The sequence below is a fragment of the Cannabis sativa genome, chromosome 5 (assembly GCF_029168945.1).
Source record: "Cannabis sativa cultivar Pink pepper isolate KNU-18-1 chromosome 5, ASM2916894v1, whole genome shotgun sequence".
In the NCBI taxonomy this organism is placed as follows: domain Eukaryota; kingdom Viridiplantae; phylum Streptophyta; class Magnoliopsida; order Rosales; family Cannabaceae; genus Cannabis; species Cannabis sativa.
Window position 1 is genome coordinate 58,624,425 of NC_083605.1, and position 11,371 is coordinate 58,635,795.

Genomic DNA, 11,371 nt, shown 5'->3' on the forward strand with positions numbered 1-11,371 from the left:
TGAATGTTAAGTTAAAGAAATTAAAAGAGAAAAGAAATTAAAAGAGAGAAGAAAGTAATAGCAAACAATAATGGAGGATTTTTCCAAAAGGATGGATGTTGAATCTTGTTGTGCTTCTCCTCTTTCCTCCTCCTTCTTCTTCTTCTTTCAATCTTCTTTTTTTCTGTGTAAAAATGGCAGCCAAAACTCCTATTTTCGTTCAGCCCCCCTTTTTTTCTCTAAATGGAGGCTCTCTTCTCTCTTCTCTCTCCTTAGGTTTTGTACCTTTTTGCCCCAAATAAACCCTACACATGTCATGTAGATAGCCTCTCCATGTAATAGCTCCAGCCACCACTCTTATATTGCCACGTCATCTCCACAAATGCCACCTCTTTTAATGAAATGCCAACTCACCCTTTTTCTAAGAAAATAAAACACATCAGCCACAAATCTGTTTCCGCAAAAACTTCACGGAAATTTCAGCAAAATTAAGAACATGACTAACTTGCTATTTTCTTTGCCAATTTATGCACAAGAGTTATTGATTTTAACTAACAACTTCAAAATACACACAAAGACATAAAACACTGAAACTTTCACAAATTAAGAGACAAACATAATTTAAATGACACACAATTACATAAAAAACATGCTTAAAGTGATATCAAATAACTCTTTACTCAAGAGTTATCAAATACCCCCAAACTTATGACATTGCTCGTCCTCGAGTGATGAGAACAAAACCACACAAACTAGAACAACAAACAGCTCACAGAATTTCAAAACAAACGTCAACTGGGCGAACAAAGATATTCAACCAAAAACAAAAACAGGATGCAACTTGTCTTGTCAATGCACACACCTAGGGGAAATAGCTCTCAGGAATAATGTTTTGCAAAAGGCAACTGAATGAAGATCTTGCTCAAGCGTTAAACCAAATTCTTTAAGTTTAAATGTCGCTTCCCAAAATAGGTGTCAAGTGCCCCTCTCTCTTGTTTTTTAAACATAGCTTTTCCTAAACAATTTCGATCAACTAACATGTAAGCTAAACATTGGTCCTCAAGTTCAAATGATGCCTCCATAGGTTACCTAACAACTTCCTCTCCACTAATGTAGACACACACCACTCCAAGGATCAATAGGACTTTGCCAAGCTTGTAATGATAGGCTAGGGTGAAGGTAAGATAAGGAAAATTAGTTTCGGTTCGAACCACCCTAAACACATTAATCTTTATAGGACCTAAGCAATGCACAATAAATTTTTCCCTTAAGAAACCCCACAAACCACATATAACTCTTGCCACTAGCTTTAATTCTTTACTAATATATATATATCTACATGCATTTTTTTTTTTTGGCACCCCCAAACTTATTTTTGACTTTGATCTCTCTTTTTTTTTTTTTTTTTCAATAAAGGGGGACAATTCTAAGTACAAACTTTTTTTTTTTTTTTTCATTTTTTGTTTTTTTTTTTTGAATAATAAACTTATATAAACTAAATAGAGATGACATAAACTAGCTAGATGGCAAGATAACAATAAAGGTGAGAACCACTCCCCCCCCCCCCCAAACTTAAAGAACAACATTGTCCTCAATGTTTAGAAAAAGAGAAAAAGAAAATTGGCAAATACTCACCCAATTGACACTCACTCACTACCCTCCCCACAACTCCCAAATATGCAATAAAAATTAGTATCTTATAAAGACCAATGCGTCTTGGGGTGAGGTGAAAAAGAGAAGTTATGTCTAGCTAGGCTATGTAGTGGCGAAGAAAAGAAAATGTGAATATCAAGCTCAAAGGGGAAAAACTAGGGATAAAATATTCAAGGGTAGGCTTCAAGGTTCAAACGTTCCAAACATGGCCTATATCACTTCCTCGGGGTAGGGATGTCTAGGATTTCGCCTCAAGGAAAAATTGCTAAGTAATTCTAGAGACTTAAACTCTCACAAAGGTTTAGTTCAAACTAATTAGTGACACAAACCATTTAGTCAAGCTATGAGCACAATCAAGAGAGGCAAACTTTCAACAACGAAGGGAAACCAACATGTTAACTTAAAAAAGGCAGCTTAAAACTCAAAAAGAAAAACATTCAGTTTCAAGAACTAAGTGGAAACACGACATCGTCATCGAGCCCCCCTAGGCAACACTAACAAAGACAAGATACCACCCGAACATAAGACAACAAGACAAACAACAACAACTATAACAGAAAAAACAAGAACACAAATAGAAAAGACAAGTGCAAAATAAATACTGAAGCTGAAAGAAAAAAGTACTCCCTCTGTCTATCCCTCGGGGTCATCCTCTGAAGCGCTAGAGTCTTCCGGAGCTTCTGGATCAGCCCATCGAGCAAACACTTCTTGTGGGAACACTGGGAAGTCAACTATCGGCCTTGGCGCCATTCGCTTTAGAGATTTTGCTAATGCAGTGTCACACGCCTGAACATAGCGAAAGTAGGTAAGTTGCTTCTCCTCAAGGTGTGCTAGGCGATCCATGATTTGTTCGTGCTGAGTGCGAGGAAGATTGGCGGAAGTCGTCTGACTGCTAGATGGCTGGTGACGTTTGGGAGGAGCAGTCGAGGGTGTGCAATGAGTGGCAACACGCTGAATCGAGACCAAATCAATGCTGATTCGCTCTCTTAGAAGTTCTTCATCGTCCCCAATAGCGGCATTACCCGCTAGGCAAATCTGAGTGATGAGAGCGGGGAAAAATAACTTGCCGCCTTTTTTCTGAAAACACTTCCAAATTTCCTCATAAATGATCTTGCCCACATTTATTTTCTTGCCTGCCAGGATGCAATACAATAAACAGAGGCGTGTTTGGCTCACTGTGGTGTCATGTGTTGTGGGCATCAAAGAGCACTTAATAAAAGCAAGCCAAACACTCGCTTCAGGCCGTAGAGATGAGTGTAACAAGGTGCGGTGGCCGGAAGACGAGATAGACCATTCAGAACCCGGGTGAGCAACAGCACGAAGCACGGCGTCATATGGAATAGAAGCTGGGTTAATCCTCCAAAGAGCAAACTCATCCTCAAGCGGAGCTCTCAATCCATATAAGTCGTTAATCACATCAGGAGAAAAGGGGACACTCTGACCCCTCACTCTAACGACATCAGGATATTTTGGATCAAGAGCAGCATAAAATGCAGGGGCAACCGAGGCCACAGCGGGCTTAGGAATTGCACAAAATTTCTCCCACTTGTGCTCCGCAATCAAATTGGTAATATATGCAGGTAAAGCTTCCGAGGCAGGGAGAAAGCCGCGCTCGGCCAACTGGCTGCGGGTTCGTAATATCTCAAACCGCTCTTGATGACGGACGGGGTCGGCTTTGGCTCTAGGACGAGTAGTGGGGTTCTGTTTAGGTGGTGGAAATGTGGAAGTGGTGCGCTTAGGCTTGGGTTGGCCCTTGGAGGTTGAGGGAGCGGCTTTGGCGGGTGGAGCTTTGGGTTTAGGTGAGGAGGCCTTACGGGGACGAGTACGGGGTGGTGAGTGTGTGGCGGAGGAAGGCAAGGCAAGTGTTGGTTGTTGTGGTGGAGGTGTGGGTGATGTGCTGGCCGGAGCTTTACGCTTACGCGATTTGGATTTGGTGATTGCCATGGCTCAATCTCACAATAATAAGCTCGAAAATATCTGCTAAACAATGCACAACTCAACAGAATATTAGTAACGAAAGTTAATCACATCAAGTTCAGCATCCTATCAACACATTTTAGTGACAATAACAATCTTTCAGCTTGAATATTCACCAATAGACGCAAAATAAGAATTAAGCACAATGAGCCCTAGAATATGCAATCCTCTAAACATTATAGATTCTCAAAATGCAATCACCCAACACTAAAATTATCATCATGAACAAAAATGGGCAGCAATGACAAGAGTATCTTCACAACATTTGAGAAAAAAATTTACCGCAACAACACCACAAACCAAATCTGTAATTGAAATCTCAGTAAACATGGCCAATGACAGCTCCGATTATGAACAAGAATCAAGATAGCATAGCATATTACAGAATAATTTTCCGATTTAGCATGCATCTCATCAAGCTCATTATATTGCAAGAAAAATTCTCAAAACTTACAGAGATTTCAACGAGCAATGGCGCGCGAAATTGGGTTGCTGAGATGGGGAAATTGGTTATGGGCTTCGGGTCGGCTGGCTGTCACGAGTGGAGGTTGAGTGTGGGCGAGTTCGGGTCTGGGTAAATGAGGTGCTGGGGAAGAAAAAGGGCAGTCGGGCTGGGGAAATCGGAGCAAGGGGGCAGTCGGGTTTCTGGTCTGGTTTTTTTCTGAGTGCAGGTGAGGAGTTCGACGGACTGTGGAGGGGTCGGCTGGGGGTCGAATGGTGGTGGGGGTGGTGGTCGTGTTCGCCGGGAACAATGGAGGAGGGGGAGTCGAAGGGGGTCTGGTGAAGTGAGGTGCTGGGGGGGCTGACTGGGTTCGGCTATTTGGTGGGCTGACTGGGTTCGGCTGTGGGGGTTGAGTGTAGGTCGACGGTGTTGGTGGTGGGCGGAGGTTTGGTCGGACGATGGCTCAGTTTTCTGGGCAGGAGTTCGAAGGTTGAAGGTGAAGGTGAAGGGGCTGGGTGAAAGGTCGGGTAGGGTAGGAAAAAAAAAATTTGAAATTAATTTTTTTTTTTTATGTAATAATATATAATATAATAAATATAATATTAAGAAAAAAAATTCTGTTTGTTTTTTTTTTTTTTGATAATAATATAAATATATATAAGTAAAATAGGTGTAATATGGAATCGATGGACCTTTCCTCTCGTAATGTGAGTGATATTACGCCTGCTGTAGCAAAATTTCCACAAAAGTTCAGCAAAAATCTTGCTGAGTGCTCTTTGAACATGTATTACTTTTGCTAAAATTTTGCTAGAAAAATCTTGCGAGCGGCGGAAGTTCTCCACATGAACGAAAATTCCTGTTGTGCTTCACAGAAATGCTGCAGCAAAAGTCCATCAAAAATTTAGCAAAATCTCTAAACTTCCAAATCACCCCCAAGGCTCCAAATTGTGTTCCCAAAACCACCTGAAACATCAAACCAAGTGTAAAATCCACCCAAACACCTAAAAGAAAAATGAACAAAAAATAAAATAAAATAAAAATAAAGGAAAATGAAGAATTATATACTTTTTTTTTCTTTCTTTTCATTTTTTTTTCTTTTTTTTTCTTTTCTTTTCTCTTTTTTTTTTTTTTCAAAAATATTTACAATACTTGCTCTTTTTCCAACATTGGGTTGCCTAAAAATAGAATTGACAATTCGAACACAAGGCAACCCAACCACCTTCCGCTTCATGCATCCTCCAAAGTGATTGAGGTTTTTGCTCGATCGACCTCACCACCAAAATAATGCTTTAGACGCTGCCCATTCACTTTGAATTCCTTTCCGGATTGCTCATTACAAACATCCACAGCTCCATGAGGATAAACTTTGGTTATGGTGAATGGGCCCGACCAACGAGACTTCAATTTGCCCGGAAATAACCTCAACCGCGAGTTAAAAAGCAAAACTCGCTGTCCTTTCTCAAACACTCGAGGTTGAATTCTTTTGTCATGCCACTTCTTGGTATTTTCTTTATAAAGTTTGGCATTCTCATACGAAAACAACCTCATTTCCTCAAGCTCATTCAATTGGAACTTTCGAGCTTCCCCCGCCGCTTGGAGATCCATATTCAACTTCTTCGTGGCCCAATAAGCTTTGTGTTCCAATTCAACGGGCAAATGACAAGCCTTACCATAAACTAAACGGTAAGGAGACATGCCCAAAGGAGTTTTGAAAGCGGTTCTATAGGCCCAAAGAGCATCATCCAACCGTTGAGACCAATCTTTTCGAGTAGGATTCACCACTTTCTCCAAAATTCCTTTGATTTCTCGATTGGAAATCTCCGCTTGGCCATTCGTTTGAGGATGGTAAGCCGTAGCTATCTTGTGCTTGACACTATACTTAGCCAAAAGAGCCGCCAACACTTTGTTAACAAAATGAGTTCCCTCATCACTAATGAGAGCTCTTGGAGTCCCAAAACGAGTGAAGACATTCTTGTGTAGGAATTTCATCACCACCTTAGAGTCATTGGTGGGACTTGCAATTGCTTCCACCCATTTTGACACATAATCTACAGCCACCAAAATGAATAAATTTCCAAAGGATGGGGGAAAGGGTCCCATGAAATCGATGCCCCAAACATCAAACAACTCTACCTCGAGGATAACTTGCAAAGGCATCTCATTTCGGGCAGAAATATTACCAACCCGTTGGCATCTATCACACCGTCTAGTAAACTCATAAGCATCCTTGAACATGGAAGGCCAATAGTACCCCGATTGAAGTACTTTTGCAGCTGTTCTTTGGCCTCCAAAATGCCCCCCATAAGGTGATGAGTGACAATGCTCAAGAATATTTTGAACCTCTTCTTGCGGCACACAACGCCTTATTACACAATCAGCACACTGTTTATAAAGAAAAGGTTCATCCCAATAATAAGACCTCACATCATGGAAGAACTTCTTGAGCGGTTGCCCTTTTAAATCAGATGGAGTCCTCCCACTCACTAAGTAGTTGGCAAAATCAGCATACCAAGGAGTGGAGTCTTGGTTTACTAAGCTCACCATCAATAAAGCTTCATCGGGGAACATCTCTTTAATTGGCTGCTCAACTTTCTTTATCTCATCATCACCTTCTAGTCTAGAAAGGTGATCGGCCACTTGATTCTCAGCTCCTTTTTTATCCCAGAATCTCCAAATCAAATTCTTGAAGAAGCAACACCCAACGAATCGCCTCTCGGTTTGGCGTCCTTCTTGGCAATGAGATACTTGATTGCGGAATGTTCCGTGTACACCACCACTTTGGTTCCAACAAGGTAAGCTCGAAACTTGTCAAAGGCAAAAACCACTGACCAATAACTCCTTCTCTCAGTAGTGTAGTTCAATTGGGCATCGGCTAGTGTTCCGCTTGCATAATAAATTGAGTGGAACACCTTCTCTCTTCTTTGACCAAGAACGGCACCAACCGCAAAATCACTAGCATCACACATTAGCTCGAAGGAAGTGACCAATCGGGAGCTACAATAATGGGAGCGGACACGAGAGCTTTTTTTCAAAGTCACAAAAGCTTCATGACGGTCTTTGGTGAACTCGAATCTATTACGCTCGAAGTAAAGAGCAAAGAGGCTTGGAGATTTTTGAGAAATCTTTAATAAACCTCCTATAAAAACTGCATGCCCCAAAAAAAACTTGAATTCCTTTGACAGTAGAAGGAGGTGGCAGCTTCTCAATAACTTCAACTTTCGCTCTATCCACTTCAATGCCCTTGTTAGAAACTTTATGACCCAAAACAATTCCTTCTTGAACCATGAAATGGCATTTCTCCCAATTGAGAACTAAGTTCGTGTCTTCACATCTTGCTAAAACCTTCTCCAAGTTAACTAAACAAGTGTCAAAAGACTCCCCAAATACCGAGAAGTCATCCATGAAGATCTCAAGAATGTTTTCTGCCATATCTTAAAAGATCACCATCATACACCTTTGAAAAGTGGCGGGAGCATTGCATAACCCAAATGGCATTCTCCGAAAGGCAAAGGTACCATATGGACAAGTGAATGTTGTTTTCTCTTGGTCTTCCGGAGCTATGGCAATTTGATTATAGCCAGAATACCCATCAAGGAAACAATAGAATTCTTTTCCCGCCAAGCGATCAAGCATTTGATCAATAAATGGCAGCGGGAAATGATCTTTCCGCGTGGCCTTGTTCAACTTCCGATAGTCCATACAAACACGCCATCCCGTCACCGTTCTTGTAGGGATCAACTCATTGTTTTCATTAGCTACCACCGTGACTCCACCCTTCTTTGGAACACATTGAACTGGGCTTACCCAAGAACTGTCTGAAATGGGGTAAACGATGCCAAAGTCTAACCACTTGATTACCTCCTTTCTAACCACTTCCTTCATGATGGGGTTTAGCCGTCGCTGCTGCTCCACAGAATGGTTGCACAAATCTTCCAACAGAATCTTATGCATGCAAATCGAAGGACTTATACCCTTGATGTCCGCCATGGTCCAACCAATGGCTCTTTTGTATTTCTTCAAGACATCAACTAACAAGCATTCTCTTTGGGCACCCAACATAGCAGAAATAATTACCGGCAAGGTCTCTCCATCTCCCAAATAAACATACTTCAAGTGACTAGGCAACGGCTTCAACTCCAACTCGGGTGGTTCTTGAATGGAAGGCTTAGGAGGCTTGAAATTGTTCTCTGACAACTCCAAAGATTCAAATGGCCTCCTAAACTTAGTGAAAGGCTGCTTTGACTCTACCCAAGTAACTTTGGTTTCTTCATCTTCACTTAAAGCTTCAAGCTCTTCAAGAGAACTTATCATCTTTTCCTCTTTTGAAGCTTCCTTGTGAAATTTTTCAGCAACAATAGAATCAATCACACTTATGCGAGAGCATTCCTCAATCTCATCCGGAAACCTCATGGCATTGAACACATTAAAAGTCACTTGTTGATCATTCACCCGCATAGTAAGTTCCCCTTTTTTCACATCAATCATGGTCCTCCCGGTAGCAAGGAATGGCCTTCCCAAAATAATAGGAACTTCTCTATCCGCCTCATAATCAAGAATGATGAAATCGGCCGGAAAAATAAACTTATCAACTTGCACCAAGACATCTTCAATTTTTCCTTCCGGATGGGCCATGGAATGATCAGCCAATTGCAAAGTGACGGTGGTTGGCCTTGCTTCTCCAATTCCCAACTTCTTGAAAATAGACATGAGCATTAAATTAATACTAGCTCCCAAGTCACATAAAGCTCTACCCACATCTCTTCCGCCAATGGTACATGGGATTGTAAAACTTCCGGGATCTTTCAACTTAGGAGGAATTTTACTCTTCAACATGGCGCTACACCCTTCTGTCAAAGCCACTGTTTCAAACTCACCTAGCCTCCTTTTCTTTGTCAAAATGTCCTTCAAAAACTTTACATAGTTGGGCATTTGCTCCAAAGCTTCCACTAATGGTATGTTGATGTGGAGCTGCTTTAGAACATCAAGAAATCTTCGGAATTGACCATCTTCTTGCTGCTTTTTAAATCTTTGAGGAAATGGTGGGGGTGGCTTGCTAAGTAACTTTTCTGCTGCATTTTGATGAGGAATTCTTTGCGGCATTTTCTTCAGGTTGCTCCTTTGCCATATTAGAAGGTTCAACATTTTTCTCTACTCGACTTTGGATTGAAGTGGGCTCATTTTTATCCTTAGCTTCTTCCTCGTTTGACTCCAGAACTTTACCACTCCTCAAAATTACCGCCTTGCAATGCTCTTTTCCATCTCTTCTTGGATTTTCAGTATCACTAGGCAAAGTACCTTGTGGCCTATTTCGAAGCTCATTAGCTAGTTGCCCAACTTGATTTTCTAGAGTTCTCATGGAGGTTGCTTGACTTTGGATCGCAGTGTCATTCTTCGCCATATAACTCTCAGTTCTTGTCATGAAATTTTCTGTCTTGGCCATGAACTCACGCATCATACTCTCAAGAGAACTTGTTTGGACACCTTGTTGTTGTCTTTGTTGAAAGGCTTGTTGAGAAAAACCAGGTGGAAAGTTGGATCTAGGAAGCATGGGTGAATTACTAGTACCAGCCCCTTGATTTCTGTATGCCAAGTTTGGGTGTTGCTTGTATGTTTGGTTGTAGGCATTCTGACTTCCCATGTAAAACACAGATGCAGGATTGAATGGGCAATTGTCAAAGGTATGAGCCTCACTACAAAAAACACAAGAAACCTCCTCAAGTTGTCCCACGGGTGAGGAAACATTACGTTGACCCATTTGTTGACCCATGCTCATATTTTTGATCATATTCGACATAGAAGCAACTTGGGCAGATAAAGCAGTAATGGCATCAACTTCAAGAACACCGGCAACCTTCTTCCCCAAAGGTACTCTAGTAGTGGGCCACTGATAATTGTTGTTGGAAATTCTCTCAATAATATCATAGGCCTCATTATAGGACTTGGCAAGTAAAGCACCATTTGCCGAAGCATCAACCACCATTCGAGTATGAGCATTGAGACCGTTGTAAAATGTTTCCATTTGGATGCAATGAGGGATACCATGGTGAGGACATTTCCGCAACAACTCCTTGAACCTTTCCCATGCCTCATACAAAGACTCATCTTCAAATTGTTGAAAGGAAGTTATTTCCTTCCGGAGCTTGGCATTCTTAGTGGGAGGAAAATACTTCATCAAAAACCGCTCCGCTAATTCTTGCCAAGTTGTAACCGACGCAGAAGGCAAGGAGTTCAACCAAGCTCGGGCTTGATCTCTCAAAGAATAGGGGAACAACTTTAACCTCAAGGCATCCTCCGTAACTCCGGGCAATTTGAAAGAATCACTCACCTCCATAAATAGACGAAGGTGAAGGTGAGGATCTTCGGTGGGTATGCCACTAAACTGTCCCACAGTTTGAAGCATCTGGAACATAACTGGCTTCAACTCAAACTGTGGAGCTTGAATTTCTGGCCTCACAATGCCCGGATTGAGCTCATTGAAAAGAGGTGCTGCGTATTGTCGGATGATTTGATCTCTATCATCCGCCATAATCACTGCATTTTGACCATTATTAGGGGCCATTTCCCCTTGAGCTCGTCGTCCATTTCCTTGGTCATCCATCATTTCTATTTCCCCTTGAGCCCTATGTTGAGCTCTTCTTCTCTCTCTGAATGTGCGCTCAATTTCAGGATCAATAGGATATAGATCAATATTAACAAACTCTTGGTACTCGTTCATATAAAATTTTCACCTGCCAATGCACAAGAGTCACCAAAAATGAGTACAAAATAATAGACTAAATTGCAAGCTAATTGACAATTACAATAAAATATATTTACAGTCCCCGGCAACGGCGCCAAAAACTTGTTGTGTTAAAATTAGATACGCAAGTGCACGTAGTCACAAACAAGTAATACAGTGATAAGTAATGAGTATCGTCTCCACAAGGACTGTGAAAATAAAATTTCTATTGCAAAAATTAATTACCAAGCAACAAGCCTAAAAACTAAAATTAAATGATTAATGAATCAACTAAAGGAGTAAAAAAAAAATAAGTAAATTAACTCAAAAGTAGATGCAAGATGAAAATAAAATTTAGTTGTGAGCTTTTGAAATGTGAAAGGCTTGAACTATTGAATCCCCCTATGTTAGCAAAAACTGTGCGTTTTTGCTGCAGCAAAAAGTTAGCAAATCTTTAGCAAAAATCCCAGGTTAACAAGAACTCCATTAAAGTGCACAAAACTCTTCCAAATTTTATGCAATCAATCCTTGGGCCTGTTCAAACATATTCCTATGCCAAGCAAGCTCAAGAATACCATTTCAAGCATAGTTCTCAATTGTTA

General features: G+C 41.1%; 2 protein-coding genes and 1 non-coding gene across 3 annotated transcripts; 1 reads left to right on the forward strand and 2 right to left on the reverse strand.

Annotated features, from left to right (window-relative positions):
• Positions 1 to 1,449: 1,449 nt before the first annotated feature.
• LOC133037961 (uncharacterized) lies at positions 1,450 to 5,052 on the reverse strand. The gene is made up of 2 exons (XM_061115797.1): positions 4,744 to 5,052; positions 1,450 to 3,609 (listed from the first exon to the last, which is right to left on the reverse strand). Exon 2 carries the CDS (start codon positions 3,574 to 3,576, stop codon positions 2,266 to 2,268), a length of 1,311 nt encoding a protein of 436 aa, XP_060971780.1. The 5' UTR covers positions 3,577 to 3,609; positions 4,744 to 5,052; the 3' UTR covers positions 1,450 to 2,265.
• A 4,052-nt stretch (positions 5,053 to 9,104) lies between these two features.
• On the reverse strand, positions 9,105 to 10,766 carry LOC133038417 (uncharacterized). The gene has a single exon (XM_061116561.1). The coding sequence runs from the start codon at positions 10,764 to 10,766 to the stop codon at positions 9,105 to 9,107; it is 1,662 nt and encodes a 553-aa protein (XP_060972544.1).
• Positions 10,087 to 10,193, forward strand: LOC133038643 (small nucleolar RNA R71). Its single transcript, XR_009688143.1, has one exon. It is a non-coding gene; the product is annotated as a small nucleolar RNA R71 (small nucleolar RNA).
• Positions 10,767 to 11,371: the final 605 nt, after the last annotated feature.

Bases quoted from the DNA above. Each gene is read 5' to 3' on its own strand.
- LOC133037961 (XM_061115797.1), bottom strand. From the start codon at position 3,576: ATGGCAATCACCAAATCCAAATCGCGTAAGCGTAAAGCTCCGGCCAGC.
- LOC133038417 (XM_061116561.1), bottom strand. From the start codon at position 10,766: ATGAACGAGTACCAAGAGTTTGTTAATATTGATCTATATCCTATTGAT.